Source organism: Nerophis ophidion, linkage group LG01, assembly GCF_033978795.1.
Source record: "Nerophis ophidion isolate RoL-2023_Sa linkage group LG01, RoL_Noph_v1.0, whole genome shotgun sequence".
NCBI lineage: Eukaryota > Metazoa > Chordata > Actinopteri > Syngnathiformes > Syngnathidae > Nerophis > Nerophis ophidion.
The window spans coordinates 2,282,100-2,302,043 of record NC_084611.1 but is presented as its reverse complement, the minus strand read 5'-3'; the positions used below and the strand labels follow the sequence as shown (position 1 = coordinate 2,302,043).

General features: G+C 43.7%; 2 protein-coding genes across 7 annotated transcripts in view; both read left to right on the top strand.

Moving 5' to 3' along the window:
• c5 (complement component 5) overlaps nt 1–11,749 on the top strand; it is a 47,006-nt gene extending 35,257 nt beyond the window's left edge. For all 3 annotated transcript variants that reach the window (XM_061893617.1, XM_061893618.1, XM_061893619.1), the window contains 5 exons: nt 10,585–10,668; nt 10,740–10,829; nt 10,887–10,979; nt 11,040–11,178; nt 11,252–11,749. In XM_061893617.1, the coding sequence (XP_061749601.1) occupies nt 10,585–10,668; nt 10,740–10,829; nt 10,887–10,979; nt 11,040–11,178; nt 11,252–11,390 (545 nt within the window). In that variant the 3' untranslated portion in view covers nt 11,391–11,749. The remainder of the gene's footprint in view (nt 1–10,584; nt 10,669–10,739; nt 10,830–10,886; nt 10,980–11,039; nt 11,179–11,251) is intronic.
• A 2,569-nt stretch (nt 11,750–14,318) lies between these two features.
• On the top strand, nt 14,319–19,933 carry LOC133548402 (centriolin-like). 4 transcript variants are annotated; one of them, XM_061893613.1, is made up of 12 exons: nt 14,319–14,776; nt 15,212–15,309; nt 15,376–15,464; nt 15,522–15,602; nt 15,657–15,776; nt 15,857–16,452; nt 16,543–16,660; nt 18,947–19,116; nt 19,243–19,306; nt 19,384–19,473; nt 19,541–19,634; nt 19,759–19,933. In XM_061893613.1, the coding sequence occupies exons 2-12, from the start codon at nt 15,213–15,215 to the stop codon at nt 19,890–19,892; spliced, it is 1,653 nt and encodes a 550-aa protein (XP_061749597.1). In that variant the 5' UTR covers nt 14,319–14,776; nt 15,212; the 3' UTR covers nt 19,893–19,933. The 4 variants fall into 4 exon arrangements, 3 of the variants coding, with proteins under 3 accessions (XP_061749597.1, XP_061749596.1, XP_061749598.1); XM_061893612.1 differs by having other exon boundaries at nt 14,319–15,309; XM_061893614.1 differs by lacking the exon at nt 19,541–19,634 and having other exon boundaries at nt 14,319–15,309.
• Nucleotides 19,934–19,944: the final 11 nt, after the last annotated feature.

The following is a 19,944-nucleotide window of genomic DNA, read 5'->3' as shown; positions in this document are numbered from 1 at the left end:
CCGTTGGCCGCCGCCGCCGCCGCCGTGTCCCGAGTCCCGATCTTAGTCAGACCAACATAGAGGTCTTTGTTTCATGTCTCTACGACATTCCTAACAGAAGTTACAAGCAGTTTTGTCTGGAAAAAGGTGACGGCTTTTTACAAAACTTTTATTTTGAAGGGGTAATTGCCAACTTCCTGTTGATTTCAACTGAAAGATGCCAATCATCAAAATGTAGGTCTAAGTGAGACCTACATAGAGGTTTTTGTTTCATGTCTGTCCGACGTTCCTACCAGAAGTTACAAGCAGTTTTATCCGTTTCCTCTTCCTAGGAGCAGTTTTTCTGTGTTTTTTTTCAAAAATTGCAATAGAGCGCAATTTTGAGTTTTAAGGTTTGGTTTTTTCACTAGATCGCAATTTCTGCCAGTCCTGATGTGTGTGCCAAGTTTGGTGAGTTTTGAAGCATTTTAAGGGGGTCAAATTGCAGCTCAAAGAGGCAAAAATAGCATTTTTTTGCGAAAATTTTGCTTTGAATGAGTTTTTGCAAGATTTCTGTTGATTTTGGGTATAGACATTTTTTATTGGAAATGTAGGTCTAAGTCAGACCTACACAGAGGTTTTTGTTTCATGTCTCTACGACATTCCTGACGGAAGTTACAAGCGATTTGTTTTTGTTTTTTGCTAGGGGGCGCTAGCGCGCAATTTTCATTTTTGGGGTTTGGTTGCTTAATATGTTGGGGAGGGACACCGTACCGACGTGTGTGTCAACTTTGGTGAGTTTTGAAGCATGTTAAGGGGGTCAAATTAGGGTATTGTTTGTGTTGTATTCCTAGGGGGCGCTAGAGCACAATTTTGAGTTTTTGGGGTTTGTTTTTTCATTAACTCGCAATTGTTGCCAGTCCTGATGTGTGTGCCAAGTTTGGTGTGTTTTGAAGCATTTTAAGGGGGTCAAATTACAGCTCAAAGAGGTAAAAATGATATTTTTTTGGAAAATTTGCGCAGGGGTTCTTTGAAGGCGCGTAAAATCAAAACCTTAGAACTTATCACAACTTTGTCCGACCACTTTTTTAAAAAGGGTTCAATCTCTCTCCTGTGCGAGTTTGAAGCCGAAACAACAAACGCACTGGGAGGAGTTTCGATTTGAAAAAGGTGACGGGTTTTTACAAAACTTTTATTTTGAAGGGGTAATTGCCAACTTCCTGTTGATTATTTCTGCTAGCTGTCAATTACTAAAATGTAGGTCTTAATGAGACCTACATAGAAGTTTTTGTTTCATGTCTTTCCGACATTCCTACCCGAAGTTACAAGCAGTTTTGTCTGTGGTTTCTTCCTGGAAGCAGTTTTTTCTGTGTTTTATTGAAAAATTAAGCTAGAGCGCAATTTTGAGTTTTTTTTTTTTTTTTTTTCATTAGATTGCAATTTCTGCCAGTCCTGATGTGTCTGCCAAGTTTGGTGAGTTTTGAAGCATGTTAAGGGGGTCAAATTACAGCTCAAAGAGGCAAAAATAGCATTTTTTTGCAAAAATTTTGCTTTGAATGGGTTTTTGCAAAATTTCTGTTGATTTTTGCCCGAGAACATACTATTATGAAATGTAGGTCTAGGTCAGACTTACATAGAGGTTTTCGTTTCACGTCTCTACGACATTCCTAACGGAAGTTACAAGCAGTTTTTTTTTTTTTTTTCATAGGGGGCGCTAGCGCGCAATTTTGTATTTTGGGGTTTGGTTGCTTAATATGTGTTTTTGCCAAGCCTTACCGATGTGTGTTTAAAATTTGGTGAGTTTTGGAGCATGGTCAGTGGGTCAAATTAGGGTTCGAAGCTGCGGAATAATAATAATAATAATTAAAGCTGCAAGCAGCGTTGGTCGGGTCCGCCGTTGGCCGCCGCCGCTGTGTCCCGGGTCCCGATCTTAGTCAAACCAACAGAGAGGTTTTTATTTCATGTCTCTACGACATTTCTAACAGAAGTTACATGCAGTTTTGTCTGGGTTTTTTCCTAGGGGGCGCTAAGCGCAATTTAGATTTTTGGGGTTTGGTTTTTTATTAGATGGCAGTTTTTGCCAGTCCTGATATGTGTGTAAAATTTGGTGAGTTTTGAAGCATGTTAAGGGGGTGAAATTACAGATCGACAATTCTGGATGTTGTTGATAAATGGCTTTTGCTTGGCATAGTAGGGCTTTAACTTGCACTTTGAAGCATTTTAAGTAGGTCAAATTACAGTTTAAAGAGGCAAAAAAGACATTTTTTAGGAAACTTTGCGCAGGGGTTTTTTGAAGGCGCGTAAAATCCAAACCGGAGAACTTATCAAAAATTTGTTCGACCACTTTTTTTAAAAGGGTTCAATCTCTCTCCTGTGCGAGTTTGAAGCCGAAACGACAAACGCACTGGGAGGAGTTTCGATTTGAAAAAGGTGACGGGTTTTCACAAAACTTTTATTTTGAAGGGGCAATTTTTAACTTCCTGTTGATTTTTGCCGAAGGATGTCGATTATCAAAATGTAGGTCTAAGTCAGACCTACCTAGAAGTTTTTGTTTCATGTCTTTCCGACATTCCTACCGGAAGTTACAAGCAGTTTTGTCTGTGTTTTCTTCCTGGAAGCAGTTTTTTCTGTGTTTTATTAAAAAATTGCGCTACAGCGCAATTTTGAGTTTTTTTTTTTTTTTTTTCATTAGATCGCAATTTCTGCCAGTCCTGATGTGTGTGCCAAGTTTGGTGAGTTTTGAAGTATTTTAAGGGGGTCAAATTGCAGCTCAAAGAGGCAAAAATTGCATTTTTTGTGAAAATTTGGCTTTGAATGGGTTTTTGAAATTTTTTTGTTGATTTTGGCCCCAGAAGATACAATTATGGAATTTAGGTCTAAGTCAGACCTACACAGAGGTTTTTGTTTCATGTCTCTACGACATTCCTAACGGAAGTTACAAGCAGTCTGTTTTTTGTTTCCTTTTAGGGGGCGCTAGAGCGCAATTTTCATTTTTGGGGTTTGGTTGCTTAATATGTTGTGGTGTCACGGTAGACCGACGTGTGTGTCAAGTTTGGTGAGTTTTGAAGCATGTTAAGGGGGTGATGTTGGGGCGCGACGGTGCGGAATAAAGAAAGAAAGAAAGAAAGAATAATAATAATTAAAGCTGCAAGCAGCGTTGGTCGGGTCCGCCGTTGGCCGCCGCCGCCGCCGCCGTGTCCCGAGTCCCGATCTTAGTCAGACCAACATAGAAGTTTTTGTTTCATCAGTCTACGACATTCCTAACAGAATTTACAAGCAGTTTTATCAGTTTATTTTCCTAGGGGGCGCTAGAGCACAATTTTCATTTTTGGGGTTTGGTTTTTTTATTGGATGTCAATTTTCACCAGTCCTGATGTGTGTGTAAAATTTGGTGAGTTTTGAAGCATGTTAAGGGGGTCAAATTATAGATTTGCGTTTCTGGATGTTGTTGATAAATGGCTTTCGCTTGGCATTGTATAGCTCTAACTTGCACTTTGAAGCATTTTAAGGGGGTCAAATTTCAGTTCAAAGAGGCCAAAAAGGCATATTTTGCGAAAATTTTGTTTTGAAGGGGTTTTTGCCAACTTCCTGTTGATTTTAGGTACAGAAGTGTTTATTGGAAATGTAGGTGTAAGTCAGACCTACACAGAGGTTTTTGTTTCATGTCTCTACGACATTCCTAACGGAAGTTACAAGCAGTCTGTTTTTTGTCTCTTCCTAGGGGGCGCTAGCTTGCAATTTTAATTTTTGGGTTTTGGTTGCTTAATAAGTTGGTCTGCCGCTCCATACCGATGTGTGTGTCAATTTTGGTGAGTTTTGAAGCAAGTTAAGGGGGTCAAATTAGGGTGCGAAGGTGCGAGCGCGCCTTGGGTTGCTGTCCCCGAGCCCCACGGCAGGAGAAGCCTTGTTGACACTATTTAATGCATTGTGAAAGTAATGCAGTTGTTGTATTGAAGTGAAAATATCAAGCTCCCTGTTGATTTTTGCCAAAGTATGTTAATTATTCAAATGTAGGTCTAAGTCAGACCTACATAGTGGTTTTTGTTTCATGTCTCTCTGACATTCCTACCGGAAGTTACAAGCAGTTTTGTCTTTGTTTTCTTCCTAGGAGTAGTTTGTCTGTGTTGTATTCCTAGGGGGCGCTAGAGCACAATTTTGAGTTTTGGGGTTTGGTTTTTTTATCAGCTCGCAATTGTTGCCAGTCCTGATGTGTGTGCCAAGTTTGGTGAGTTTTGAAGCATTTTAAGGGGGTCAAATTACAGCTCAAAGAGGTAAAAATTATCTTTTTTAGGAAAATTTGCGCAGGGGATCTTTGAAGGCGCGTAAAATCAAACCCTTAAAACTTATCACAATTTTGTCCGACCACTTTTTTTAAAAGGGTTCAATCTCTCTCCTGTGCAAGTTTGAAGCCGAAACGACAAACGCACTAGGAGGAGTTTCGATTTGAAAAAGGTGACGGGTTTTCACGAAAACTTTTATTTTGAAGGGGTAATTGCCAACTTCCTGTTGATTTTTTCTGCTAGCTGTCAATTATTAAAATGTAGGTCTAAGTAAGACCTACATAGAACTTTTTGTTTCATGTCTTTCCGACATTCCTACCGGAAGTTACAAGCAGTTTTGTCTGTGTTTTCTTCCTAGAAGCAGTTTTTTCTGTGTTTCATTCCAAAAATTTTGTAGAGCGCAATTTTGAGTTTTAGAAATTTTTTTTTTCATTAGATCACAATTTCTGCCAGTCCTGATGTGTCTGCCAAGTTTGGTGAGTTTTGAAGCATTTTAAGGGGGTCAAATTACAGCTCAAAGAGGCAAAAATAGCATTTTAGGCGAAAATTTTGCTTTGAAAGGGTTTTGCAAAATTTCTGTTGATTTTAGGTATAGGAGTTTCTGATGGGGAATTTAGGTCTAGGTCAGTTCTACATAGAGGATTTTGTTTCATGTCTCTACGACATTCCTACCGGAAGTTACAAGCAATCCATTTTTTGTCTTTTCCTAGGGGGCGCTAGAGCGCAATTTTGATTTTTCTGGTTCGGCTCCCTAATATGTTGGGGAGAAACTCCTCACCGACGCGTGTGTCAAATTTGGTGTGCTTTGAGGCATGGTCAGTGGGTCAAAATACAGCGCATATGCGAGTATCGGTGCGGAAGAAAGAAAGAATAATAATTAAAGCTGCAAGCAGCGTTGGTCGGGTCCGCCGTTGGCCGCCGCCGCCGCCGCCGTGTCCCGAGTCACGATCTTAGTCAGACCAACATAGAGGTATTTGTATTCCTGATGTGTGTGCCAAGTTTGGTGAGTTTTGAAGCATTTTAAGGGGGTCAAATTGCAGCTCAAAGAGGCAAAAATAGCATTTTTTTGCGAAAATTTTGCTTTGAATGAGTTTTTGCAAGATTTCTGTTGATTTTGGTTATAGACATTTTTTATTGGAAACTTAGGTCTTAGTCAGACCTACACAGAGGTTTTTGTTTCATGTCTCTACGACATTCCTGACGGAAGTTACAAGCGATTTGTTTTTGTTTTTTGCTAGGGGGCGCTAGCGCGCAATTTTCATTTTTGGGGTTTGGTTGCTTAATATGTTGGGGAGGGACACCGTACCGACGTGTGTGTCAACTTTGGTGAGTTTTGAAGCATGTTAAGGGGGTCAAATTAGGGTATTGTCTGTGTTGTATTCCTAGGGGGCGCTAGAGCACAATTTTGAGTTTTGGGGTTTGGTTTTTTCACTAGATCGCAATTTTTGCCAGTCCTGATGTGTGTGCCAAGTTTGGTGAGTTTTGAAGCATTTTAAGGGGGTCAAATTACAGCTCAAAGAGGTAAAAATGATATTTTTTTGGAAAATTTGCGCAGGGGTTCTTTGAAGGCGCGTAAAATCAAAACCTTAGAACTTATCACAACTTTGTCCGACCACTTTTTTTAAAAGGGTTCAATCTCTCTCCTGTGCGAGTTTGAAGCCGAAACGACAAACGCACTGGGAGGAGTTTCGATTTGAAAAAGGTGACGGGTTTTTACAAAACTTTTATTTTGAAGGGGTAATTGCCAACTTCCTGTTGATTTTTTCTGCTAGCTGTCAATTACTAAAATGTAGGTCTTAATGAGACCTACATAGAAGTTTTTGTTTCATGTCTTTCCGGCATTCCTACCCGAAGTTACAAGCAGTTTTGTCTGTGGTTTCTTCCTGGAAGCAGTTTTTTCTGTGTTTTATTGAAAAATTGCGCTAGAGCACAATTTTGAGATTTTTTTTTTTTTTTTTTCATTAGATCACAATTTCTGCCAGTCCTGATGTGTGTTCCAAGTTTGGTGAGTTTTGAAGCATTTTAAGGGGGTCAAATTGCAGCTCAAAGAGGCAAAAATAGCGTTTTTTGGCGAAAATTTTGCTTTGAAAGGGTTTTGCAAAATTTCTGTTGATTTTAGGTATAGGAGTTTCTGATGGGGAATTTAGGTCTAGGTCAGTTCTACATAGAGGATTTTGTTTCATGTCTCTACGACATTCCTACCGGAAGTTACAAGCAGGCTGTTTTTTTTTTTTCGTAGGGGGCGCTAGCGCGCATTTTTCATTTTTGGGGTTTGGTTGCTTAATACGTGTTTTTGCCAAGCCTTACCGATGTGTGTGCCAAATTTGGTGAGTTTTGGAGCATGGTCAGTGGGTCAAATTAGAGTTCGAAGCTGCGGAAGAATAATAATAATAATAATAATAATAATAATAATAAGAAACCTTACAGATTCAATAGGGTCCTTGCCTTAGCAAAGGACATGGATGTCCTTTGCTGGCAGGGCGGACCCTAATAAGAATAAAACGCTACAGATTCAATAGGGTCCTTGCATGGCAAAGGACATGGATGTCCTTTGCCATTGCAGGGCGGACCCTAAAAAGAAAGAATAAAACGCAGCAGATTCAATAGGGTCCTTGCCTTAGCAAAGGACATGGATGTCCTTTGCTGGCAGGGCGGACCCTAATAAAACGCAGCAGATTCAATAGGGTCCTTGCATGGCAAAGGACATGGATGTCCTTTGCCATTGCAGGGCGGACCCTAATTACATTTTCATAAAAAGCATTTGTGTATAGTCCATATTATGTCCAAGTCAGATTCAACACACACCTTCATTTTGTACACTCAAAAAAAAGGGAACACAACAACAGATAGCATATATGTTGCTGTTGTTGCATATCTATAAACATTATTACATTTTCATAATAAGCCTTTAAGGATTTCCCATCTTTTTTCATGTTTTTTGGCATCATTATCGTTGTCAATCATGTATCTTTCTAAAGTTAAAAAATACTGAATAAATGTTTTAAAGAAAGTAATACTAAGTGAATATCTATTTTTGGCCTTAAAAATAAACCTTTTACCAAGTACTATAATTAAATTAACTAAGTCATGCTTGTCAATAAACTCTCCTAAAATAACAGAAACTATATTTATGTTGTGTTACTGGGAGGATGTTCTCCCGAAATGTGTTTGTCATTCTTGTTTGCTGTGGCTTCACAGCGTGGCGCATATTAGTAAGAGTGTTAAAATTGTTTATATCACAACCATTAGTGTACTCTGTGTCACCCAGTATGCCTTTCAATCTCGTACGTGTGACTGTGTAACATGTTGCCGGACTATCAATCGGTTTGTACATATTGTTGAAGGTGTTAAAGTCAATGGCTTCACAGCACGCCCTTATTCTTGTCATCAGAATGAACGCTATTGGATATTCGCGAGAACGTTAGCGGCTCCCATTATCTTCTTCACTCTGTGAAACGGATTTAAATAGCTCTTTGAGTTGTAAAGGTGGCCGACCTCTGATGAATTTCAACGGGCGGTTGCTGTTCTGATAAAATGTTGGTTCTGGTGGACGTCGGGTGGATGACGACTTTGGTGATGCGGTTGCGGATGATATAATTGCCTATCCGCGCATCTCTAATAGATAGATAGATGGATGGATGGATGGATGGATGGATGGATAGATAGATAGATAGATAGATAGATAGATAGATAGATAGATAGATAGATAGATAGATAGATAGATAGATAGATAGATAGATAGATAGATAGATAGAACTTTATTGATTCCTTCAGGAGAGTTCCTTTATTTAGCAATTAAAGCCCTCAAAGATCAATAATGCAGGACACCATTGATTTTAATTATTTAATATTTTTTAGTAGTTTGAAAAGTTAAATAAAATCCTATTAAATATATTTGAGATCCGAAAAGTTCCCCACTCATAAAGTGATGCATTTTTATTTAAATTTTTTTAAAACTTTTAACACTTAAATTATGAGATCAACTTCAGATATATCTGTCGATTTTAAGTTTGAACTATTATTTTGTTTGTTTTATGCTCTTTGGTCAAAATTTGATGTTTTTATAAGTAAAACGGGTCGTTGCTAGGGACTCCGCTCTGAACAGAGGACAGCAGAGGAGGACTGCTAAGCAGGATATATACCTTATGTTTCATTTTTACCCTCATTAACAGCATCATAAATGACTTGTAGCTTGTTACAGGGACAGTGGAGGCTCTCTGCCTTCCAAACCACTGCTGCTTAGAGCCTCCGCTGTCACTGCTCTCGTCAAGTTGTAAAAAAAAAAAGGAACTCCGTAGCACCGAAAGTCCGCGACGATAAACGTGTTTATGACAGATACGACTACACAAATACACCCATCCTAACAAGTATATGATAAATGTAGGCAACTTTTCCTTTTCTTTTACTTTCATACTGCAACAGTGATTGGATGTTTACTGAGGGCTGAGGGGTGTGTGTGTGTGTGTGTGTGTGTGTGTGCTGCGCAGCCTGTGGAATGTTGAATACACGCACAGCGGAGGGAGGGATGAGAGGGAAGCTGTCACTACTATATCGTGTGTGTCACTTTTTCGGCTGATTTTTCCGCTAGTGCAGATAATTTTGTCAACTTGTAATGTAGTAATTTTGTGAGTTTATTCAAATTTACTTTCTCAAATTTTGATTTGAGGGGGCAAGACAACCTATCCCCAGGTGCATGTCTTTGGAGGTGGGAGGGGCCTATCCCCAGGTGCATGTCTTTGGAGGTGGGAGGAAGCCGGAGTACCCGGAGGGAACCCACGCAGTCACGGGGAGAACATGCAAACTCCACACAGAAAGATCCCGAGCCTGGATTTGAACCCAGGACTGCAGGACCTTCGTATTGTGAGGCAGACGCACTAACCCCTCTGCCACCGTGGTTGATTGGCAACACTAAAATTGGCCCTAGTGTGTGAATGTGAGTGTGAAAGTTGTCTGTCTATCTGTGTTGGCCCTGCGATGAGGTGGCGACTTGTCCAGGGTGTACCCCGCCTTCCGCCCGATTGCAGCTGAGATAGGCGCCAGCGCCTCCCGCGACCCCAAAAGGGCATAAGCGGTAGAAAATGGATGGATGGATGGATGGGGCAAGACATTTATTTAAGGGGGCTCTGCCCCCTCTTGCCCCTGCGTAGAGCCGGCCATGTGACCCGGTCTTATAGTCCGGACACCTCCTAAAACTGACATGCTGGAACAGGGGTGCCCATTACGTCGAGCGCGAGCTACCAGTCGACCGCGGGGGGTGTGTCAGTCCATCTCCAGCCAGGCTTTTAAAAAAAATAGACCTAAAAATGAGTGATCATCAATCTTCACCAAGACGTCACTTAAATGACATTCACGGTACCGGAGGGTCTTGTGAGATGACGCTGGCTGCTGCAAGATCATTATTATGAAAATATGACCGAGAGGAAGGCGAGAAACACTTTTTATTTCAACAGACTCTCGCGCCGTACCTTCCGTCAAAACTCTAAAGGCCGACTGCACATTTCCTATCTTCACAATAAAAGCCCTGCTTCATGCTGCCTGCGCTAACAAAATAAGAGTCTCGGAAAACTGGCGTGCACAAGTGATCCCTCAGAAAGCTGGCGTGCACATCACTTGTGCACGCCAGCTTTCCGAGACTCTTATTTTGTTAGCGCAGGCAGCATGAAGCAGGGCTTTTATTGTGAAGATAGGAAATGTGCAGTTGGCCTTTAGAGTTTTGACGGAAGGGACGGCGCGAGAGTCTGTTGAAATAAAAAGTGTTTCTCGCCTTCCTCTCTGTCATTTTTTCCTAATAATGAACTGGCAGCAGCCAGCGTCATCTCACAAGACCCTCGGGTGCCGTGAATGTCAATCAAGCAAGCTACGGAATTTGCCGCCAATGTTTTTCTTGTAAAGTGTATGGAAGCTGGATGAATTAGATGCCAAAAACCAACCACTTCCAGAAAGGACAACTTTTTTCTCCTCCATTTGAAAATGTGGGCGTTATCATCATTACTGTCTGATTCCAATCAATGCGAGTCATCAGAATCAGGTAATACACCAACTTATATTCTTGTCTTTGTGAAAGAATGACATCTATATGTGTTACACATGCTTGTATTATCATTAAACACATTTAACTTGTTTACAAAAATGTCTCTTTCATAAATAAATAAATATAAATGATATATATAAATGAGGTAGATCCCCTGGAGTTGGTCAATTGAAAAGTAGCTCGCCTGCAGAAAAAGTTTGGGCACCCCTGTGCTGGAAAGATCGTCTCGGTGTCTCAGCAGCGGGAACACAAGTCTGTGGTCCCCTGCTGAGACTGCTGCTCCCCTGAAATGATGTGCCGTCCTCCATGTTGCAGGAAGTTTGTGCAGCAAACACTTTTCCTACCAAGAGCAGAAGCTGCAGCGCCTCTGTGTGGCCGATCAGTGCCAGTGCATGACAGGTGACTCCGCCCCCGCGCCCCATTGGCTACCCGTCTGCATGTTTGTTGAACACATGCCACTTGCCGTGTAGCCACCTGTGCCGCCTTCAGAGGAACTTCGGACCTGAGCTTGACGGCCGCCAGACGACAAGAGGAAACGTGCCGGCGTCACATCAAATACGGTGAGGCTCACGTCGCCATGTTCGCCCCGTGCGGGTTTGACCTTCTGCGCTGTGCAGCTTACAAGGTGGCCGTCACCTCTCTGGACGCGGAAGGAGACTTTGTGGCCTTCAACGCCACGGTGGTGGAAGTCCTGAAGAACACGGACGCAGGTAAACAGGAAGTAGCGGCGGTGCATTGTGGGTAGGCTGCCTTTCATGTCATGTCATCAGACTTTGAGGCGGTGGGCGTGGGCACGGAGGTGGAGCTGATCAAGAAGGTCACCTGCGGCTCAGTGGATGTCCAGAACCACCAGAGGTACCTGGTGATGGGATCCAGCGGGTCTCGGGTCAAGCTGGGCCACGCCGCCAAGTGAGAGACGGCCTATTCGCCCTGACTTCCTGTCACGAGGACGCCGCTGATCCGTTCACGTTCTGGCCCACAGGTACCGCCTGCCCCTGGACTCGGACGCCACGGTGGAACCCTGGCCCGGCGACTGCACCACACCTGCCTGCGTGGAACACCTGAGCCACCTGGACGCCTTCGCCCTGGACCTGCAGTTGTTCAGCTGTCCTTCTCAGTAGCAACAGCAGCCATCACACAGATATTGGGTGTCACCATGTAAAGCGCTTTGAGGCACTAGAGAAAAGTGCTATATAAATATAATTCATGCCCACCTCACAAAAACATGATGCCCGCTTGAGCTAATGATCGTCCGTCACCAATATTATTATCACCGTGAATAGTTGCTACACGTCCTAAGAAAGCCCCTGCCACTGTCGCCACGGTAACACGCACCTCGCCGCCATCGTGCGACGACGTGGACGTCATCCCTCAAGAGTGGCGGCCGAATGCTGTTGAAAGAAAAGACATTTTAGCGTTTGGCTTTGAATCCGCTGAGGGGAAAGAAGAAGAGAAAAACAAATGTCACATTTTGGACCAACATTCATCAAAGTTGGACCAACATTCATCAAAGTTGCCTGATGGCTGCGTGGCAAATATGTCAGGAGCGAAAGTGAAAGTAAACAAAGATGATGTCATTCACACACTGGAAATAAAACAGGAGAACACAAGCTTTGACTCATTCACTCACTCTGAGATGTGGCACGTGTTTGTAGTGTGTCACTTAAGTGTGCATGTAGTGTGCACTGTAGTGTGTCGTTAAGTGTGCACTGTAGTGTGCGTGTAATGTGCACTCTTGTGTGTCACTTTAGTGTGTACTGTAGTGTCATGTAGTGTGTTCTGTAGTGTGTCATTAAGTGTGTATTGTAGTGCGCGTGTAGTGTGTTCTGTAGTGTGTCATTAAGTGTGTACTGTAGTGTCATGTAGTGTGTTCTGTAGTGTGTCACTTTAGTGTGCATGTAGTGTGCACTTTAGTGTGTCGTTAAGTGTTCACTGTAGTGTGCGTGTAGTGTGTTCTGTAGTGTGTCATTAAGTGTGCACTGTAGTGTGCATGTAGTGTGTACTATAGTGTCATGTAGTTTGCATGTAGTGTGTACTGTAGTGTGTACTGTTGTGTGTACTTTAGTGTGCATTTAGTGTGTTTTGTAGCGTGTCATTAAGTGTGTACTGTAGTGTCATGTAGTGTGTACTGTCGTGTGTACTGTAGTGTGCAGGTAGTGTGTACTGTTGTGTGTACTTTAGTGTGCATTTAGTGTGTTTTGTAGCGTGTCATTAAGTGTGTACTGTAGTGTGCGTGTAGTGTGTTCTGTAGTGTGTCATTAAGTGTGTACTGTAGTGTGACATTAAGTGTGTACTGTAATGTGCGTGTAGTGTGTCATTAAGTGTGTATTGTAGTGTGCATTTAGTGTGATTTGTAGTGTGTCATTAAGTGTGTACTGTAGTGTGCGTGTAGTGTGGTCTGCAGTGTGTCATTTAGACGGTACTGTACTGTGACATTAAGTGTGTACTGTAATGTGCGTGTAGTGTGTCATTAAGTGTGTATTGTAGTGTGCATTTAGTGTGATTTGTAGTGTGTCATTAAGTGTGTACTGTAGTGTGCGTGTAGTGTGGTCTGCAGTGTGTCATTTAGTGTGTACTGTACTGTGACATTAAGTGTGTACTGTAATGTGCGTGTAGTGTGTTCTGTAGTGTGTCATTAAGTGTGTACTGTAGTGTGCGTGTAGTGTGTCATTAAGTGTGTACTGTAGTGTGCGTGTAGTGTGTCATTAAGTGTGTACTGCAGTGTGCGTGTATGGTGTGTACTCTAGTCTGCAGGCAGTGTGTTCTGTAGTGTGTCATTAAGTGTGTACTGTGGTGTGCGTGTAGTGTGTCATTAAGTGTGTACTGTAGTGTGTCATAAAGTGTGTACTGTAGTGTGCGTGTAGTGTGTAATTAAGTGTGTACTGCAGTGTGTCATTAGGTGTGTACTGTAGTGTGCAGGCAGTGTGTTCTGTAGTGTGTCATTAAGTGTGTACTGTAGTGTGCGTGTAGTGTGTTCTGTAGTGTGTCATTAAGTGTGTACTGTAGTGTGCGTGTAGTGTGTCATTAGGTGTGTACTGTAGTGTGCAGGTAGTGTGTCATTAAGTGTGTACTGTAGTGTGCACGTTAGTGTGAACTTTGGTGTGTCATTAAGTGTGTACTGTAGTGTGCACATTAGTGTGAACTTTAGTGTGTCATTAAGTGTGTACTGTAGTGTGCACTCTCGTTTGTCATTAAGTGTGTACTGTAGTGTGCACATTAGTGTGAACTTTGGTGTGTCATTAAGTGTGTACTGTAGTGTGCACTCTCGTTTGTCATTAAGTGTGTACTGTAGTGTCATGTAGTGTGCATGTAGTGTGTACTATCGTGTGTACTTTAGTGTGCATTTAGTGTGTTTTGTAGTGTCTCATTAGGTGTGTACTGTAGTGTGCGTGTAGTGTGTTCTGTAGTGTGTCATTAAGTGTGTACTGTAGTGTGTCATTGTGTACTGTAGTGTGACATTAAGTGCGTACTGTAGTGTGTCATAAAGTGTGTACTGTAGTGTGTCATTGTGTACTGTAGTGTGACATTAAGTGCGTACTGTAGTGTGAAATTAAGCGTGTACTGTAATGTGCGTGTCGTGTTTTATTAGGTGTGTACTGTATTGTGCGTGTAGTGTGTTCTGTAGTGTGTCATTAAGTGTGTACTGTAGTGTGCATTTAGTGTGTTTTGTAGCATGTCATTAGGTGTGTACTGTAGTGTGCGTGTAGTGTGGTCTGTAGTGTGTCATTAAGTGTGTATTGTAGTGTGACATTAAGTGTGTACTATAATGTGCGTGTAGCGTGTCATTAAGTGTGTACACACACACGCACACACACGCACACACACACACACACACACGCACGCACACGCACGCGCGGTGAATTGAGGTCTAAGCCTTTAAATGAGGATGCATTAGTACAGATGATCAACATTTCACGATTGGAAATGATCTTTTGTTTATTGTTTCGAATGTTTGTGCGTACAAGTTTACATTTATTAGAAATGTGTTTTTCATTACTTTTATCGCAATCTGATGAGCGATTACACTCCCAAACACACGGTGGCGACACTGTGCCAGGAAGGAAGTCAACTTTTAGCTTGGTAGCTACAGGTTTAACTATTTATTTGCCGTCTTTTAACGGTTGTTCCGATCTCAGTGTTCAACGATTATTTGTTGAATATCTCAAGCAAAGTATTAATTATCTGACATAAGGCGTATTGGTTTATTCGCTGGTGTCGTTTATTTATTTAAACTCGCCGACGCGTTCCCTTTTTATTAAGTGTTTGGTAATGGCACCCGAACATCCTGTTTGTGACCTTTCACTGTAAAAGATCTGTTTCATTAAGCGATATGGCGGATTTTTACTGTGAAGTCCTGTCGGAAGTATAATGTTTGTAGACCTTTTGAAATCAATGCACTGACACTTAGCAACATTAGCAGCTAACGTTACTCTAGCGGCATTGAAGTCGCCGAAAGATTTATTAGAAATAATATAACGAAAGATATATTGTGACGAGCAAAACAAAGGTAGAAAGAATGTTGAACGTAATACCGACTGCTAATATTTTTTTATCATTATTATTGTGCGAGTTTACATATTAAATACAGTGAAGTAGCTTTATAAACGCCATTTTACAGAAATATAAGGCTAATAAATACTGCAAAGTGATCACGTGATATATTTAAAATGTTAGTTTAGGCTACAAAATTAACTTTTGTGAGGAATCAAAACTTAATTGTGCGTGTTTACATATAAAATACAGTGAAAGATGGATGAAAGTGAGAAGTAGCTTTATAAACGCCATTTTACAGAAACAAAAGGCTAATAAATACTGCAAAGTGATCACGTGATGTATTTAAAATGTTAGTTTATGCTACAAAATAACTTTAGTGAGGAATCAAAACTTTCACTGAAGAAGTCAGCTGCTTTTGTCCCACCTTTGACTCACCTGAGCCCCGCAGGATGAGTCGGGAACTGGACGGTCGCCTTGACAACGCCTTGTCCCGCATCGCCATGGAGACGCAGGAGATCAAAGAGCTGGAGAAGCAGCTGACCGAGGGTGAAGAGCGAGCCGACCAATCACAGAGCTCGTTACTGCCGTCCTCATCCGGACTCTCGTCCTCAGGTCAGCTTTTGGCCAACGAGGTTCTCCGGAGAGACTTGGAGGGACTCCTGGGCGGACTCCAGGATTACCTGCGAGAACTCACAGCCGAGGTGCGCTGCTTTTATTCCCAGAGCTGACCTTCATGGCCACAGCTCTTCTTCTTTCAGGCCAGTGGCGTGCGGCGCCGCCTGGAGGACACGCAGAGACACTGCAGGCGGCTGGAGGACTCGTCCCGCTCGCACGCCAGGGTGAGTGTTGACCCCTGACCCCCTCCGCCTGCCGGCTGATGCCTGCGTCCTCAGAACATGGCGGAGCAGCGGGAGGAGCTGGTGGCCCTGAGGACGGAGGCCCGGGTCCTGAGAGAGCAGCAGGTGGCGATGGAGGCGGAGCTTCATCGGCTGAGGGACGAGCTCATCCAGCAGGTGACGAAACCATGTGACCTGATTTTATTGTGCAAGAGTCACAATGTACTTCCTGTCCACATGCTTGTCACCGCCTGAAGACCAGAACCGGCACAGAATCCCCCCCACCAACTCCTCACCAAGACCAGGACCAAGCAGCCGGACCTCAGGCCCGGGTGGACCGGGAGCATGTAGCGCGGCTTGAGGCTCAGGTCACCCAATGCCAGAACCGCATAGCCCAACTGGACGCTCAGTCTGGCAGAGACCGGAACCACATAGCCCAACTGGAAGCCCAGTCCAGCAGAGACCGGAACCACATAGCCCAACTGGAAGCCCAGTCCGGCAGAGACCGGAACCACATCACTCAGCAGGAAGCCCAGTCCAGCAGAGACCGGAACCACATCACCCAGCAGGAAGCCCAGTCCAGCAGAGACCCCAAACAAGAAGACCAAAGAGAGTCCACGAGCACAAGGAAAGACCGACACACACGCCCTGAGAGGAAACTGACTACACACCTGGACCGAACCAGAACCAGAAGCTCAGATGTAGCAGATTGGAGGCGGGGCTGGAGAACAGGAAGTGATGTTGACAGGACCTCCAAAGGGGAGGAGCCAACTTGGCTGCTTCCTCCTACTAAATGTCCACTCGGCACGCCGCGGGAGAAGAAGAAACTACAACACACACACAGACTGAGAAGGTCTTACACACAAATAAATACACACACACACACGTCATAGCATTAGTGCTTAGTCTGTGTGTGTGTGCGTGTGTGTGTGCGTGTGTGTAGGAGTGTGTCGCTGCTGTGTGAAGAAGTGGAGTGTGTGGAGAAGACTCTCAACAAGAGACGAGCTGAACTTCGGGAGGCTGACAGGCGTTTGCTCACAGCGCACACACAACTACGCAAGGTACACACACAACTACGCAAGGTACACACACAACTACGCAAGGTGCACACACAACTACGCAAGGTACACACACAACTAGACAAGGTACACACACAACTACGCAAGGTACACACACAACTACGCAAGGTACACACACAACTACGCAAGGTGCACACACAACTACGCAAGGTACACACACAACTACGCAAGATACACACACAACTACGCAAGGTGCACACACAACTACGCAAGGTACACACACAACTACGCAAGGTACACACACAACTACGCAAGGTGCACACACAACTACGCAAGGTACACACACAACTAGACAAGGTACACACACAACTACGCAAGGTACACACACAACTACGCAAGGTACACACACAACTACGCAAGGTGCACACACAACTACGCAAGGTACACACACAACTACGCAAGATACACACACAACTACGCAAGGTGCACACACAACTACGCAAGGTACACACACAACTACGCAAGGTACACACACAACTACGCAAGGTGCACACACAACTACGCAAGGTACACACACAACTACGCAAGGTACACACACAACTACGCAAGGTACACACACAACTACGCAAGGCACACACACAACTACGCAAGATAGACACACAACTAGACAAGGAACACACATCTACACTAGTTACATGCACGTCTACACAGGGTACACACACAACTACGCAAGGTACACACACAACTGGACAAGATAGACACACAACTACACAAGATAGACACACAACTAGACAAGGAACACACATCTACACTAGTTACATGCACGTCTACACAGGGTACACACACAACTACGCAAGGTACACACACAACTAGACAAGGTACACACACAACTAGACAAGGTTCACACACAACTAGACGAGGTACACACACAACTAGACAAGGTACACACACAACTAGACAAGGTACACACACAACTAGAAAAGGTACACACACAACCAGACAAGGTACACACACAACTAGACAAGGTACACACACAACTAGACAAGGTACACACACAACTAGACAAGGTACACACACAACTAGACAAGGTACACACACAACTAGACGAGGTACACACACAACTAGACAAGGTACACACACAACTAGACAAGGTACACACACAACTAGACAAGGTACACACACAACTAGAAAAGGTACACACACAACCAGACAAGGTACACACACAACTAGACAAGGTACACACACAACTAGAAAAGGTACACACACAACCAGACAAGGTACACACACAACTAGACAAGGTACACACACAACTAGACAAGGTTCACACACAACTACACGAGGTACACACACAACTAGACAAGGTACACACACAACTAGACAAGGTACACACACAACTAGAAAAGGTACACACACAACCAGACAAGGTACACACACAACTAGACAAGGTACACACACAACTACACGAGGTACACACACAACCAGACAAGGTTCACACACAACTAGACAAGATACACACACAACTACATGAGGTACACACACAACTACACAAGGTACACACACAACTACACAAGGTACACACACAACTAGACATGATAGACACACAACTAGACAAGATAGACACACAACTACCCAAGGAACACACACAACTAGACAAGGTACACACACAACTAGACAAGGTACACACACAACTACACAAGGTACACACACAACCAGACAAGGTACACACACAACTAGACAAGGTACACACACAACTACACGAGGTACACACACAACTAGACAAGATTCACACACAACTAGACAAGATACACACACAACTACACAAGGTACACACACAACTACACAAGGTACACACACAACTAGACATGATAGACACACAACTAGACAAGATAGACACACAACTACCCAAGGAACACACATATCTACACAGGGTACACACATCTACACTAATTACATGCACGTCTACACAGGGTACACACACAACTACCCAAGGTACACACACGTCTACGCAAGGTACACACACAACTAGACAAGATACACACACAACTACATGAGGTACACACACAACTACATGAGGTACACACACAACTAGACAAGGTACACACACAACTAGACAAGATACACACACAACTACATGAGGTACACACACAACTACATGAGGTACACACACAACTAGACAAGGTACACACACAACTAGACAAGGTACACACAACCAGAAAAGGTACACACACAACTAGACAAGGTACACACACAACTAGACAAGGTACACACAACCAGACAAGGTACACACACACCTACACAAGCACAGACATGCATTTTTCTGTCTTCCAGGCAGCATCAGCCGCACATCCAAGCCACACATCAGACAACGGCGCCCCCTGCCTGCACCTCAGCCTCGCCAGGCTGCAGCAGCAACAGCTGAGGACTGTGGAGGCGGAGCTAAGGGACAGGGAGGCGGAGTCCCGGGAGCTCTGCACAACCATACACATGGCGGAAGGCAGGTAAACGACAATAAAATCTTCATGATATTATTAATACACGCACAAATCTATGTCAGCTACTTTTATACAAGTGTGTGTGTGTGTGTGTGTGTGTGTGTGTGTGTGTGTGTGTGTGTGTGTGTCTAGGTTAGCTGTGCTTGTCTCAGACTGTCAGGATGCACGTGCATGTTTGGACTGGACCCTCACTCAGGTATCGTCATGCATCTCATACACACACACACACACACACACACACACACACACACACACACAGTGCTTTTCCTGCAGGTGGAGCAAAAGAGGGCGGAGCTTCAGAGTACACTCAGCCAGCTGAAGGCGGTCCAGAATGAGCAGCAGCGACTGACAGACTGGGTCAAGGTGAGTGGGCGGAGTCACAGGGTGTGTGTGTGTGACTCAGTAAAAGGTCCTGTGTGTGTGTGAGCAGCAGGGGGCGCTAACAACATACTCAGCCATGTCTGCTGTGGAGGAAGAGGAGCGACTCTTCATCCTGCAGTCTCATGTCCACAAACACCAAGAAGGTGACGTCTCACTCTTGTTTTTATTTCAGGATTATCTCATGAACGCACACGTGTGTGTGTGTGTGTGTGTGTGTGTGTGTGTGTGTGTGTGTGTGTGTGTGTGTGTGTGTGTGTGTGTGTGTAGAGATGAAAGGTGCCCTCTGCAGCGAGCGGAGACAAGCGGCACGAAAGCTTGAAAAGAAAGATGGTGAGCTGGCCAGGAAGGGGGAGGAGCTAAGTGCCGTGTGGAACAGGATGTGGTCGCAGCATAAACATTGACTTCCTGTCTGAGCGTGTGAGATGTTGACTACGAAAACAAAGTACAAAATAC

What these genes read in the sequence shown, in the direction of transcription:
- LOC133548402 (XM_061893613.1), top strand. Translation starts at nt 15,213, where the DNA reads ATGAGTCGGGAACTGGACGGTCGCCTTGACAACGCCTTGTCCCGCATC. An exon ending in CGCACACACAACTACGCAAG is followed by an intron (nt 16,661 to 18,946) that starts GTACACACACAA and finishes TCTGTCTTCCAG; the next exon opens with GCAGCATCAGCCGCACATCC. An exon ending in GACTGACAGACTGGGTCAAG is followed by an intron (nt 19,474 to 19,540) that starts GTGAGTGGGCGG and finishes GTGTGTGAGCAG; the next exon opens with CAGGGGGCGCTAACAACATA.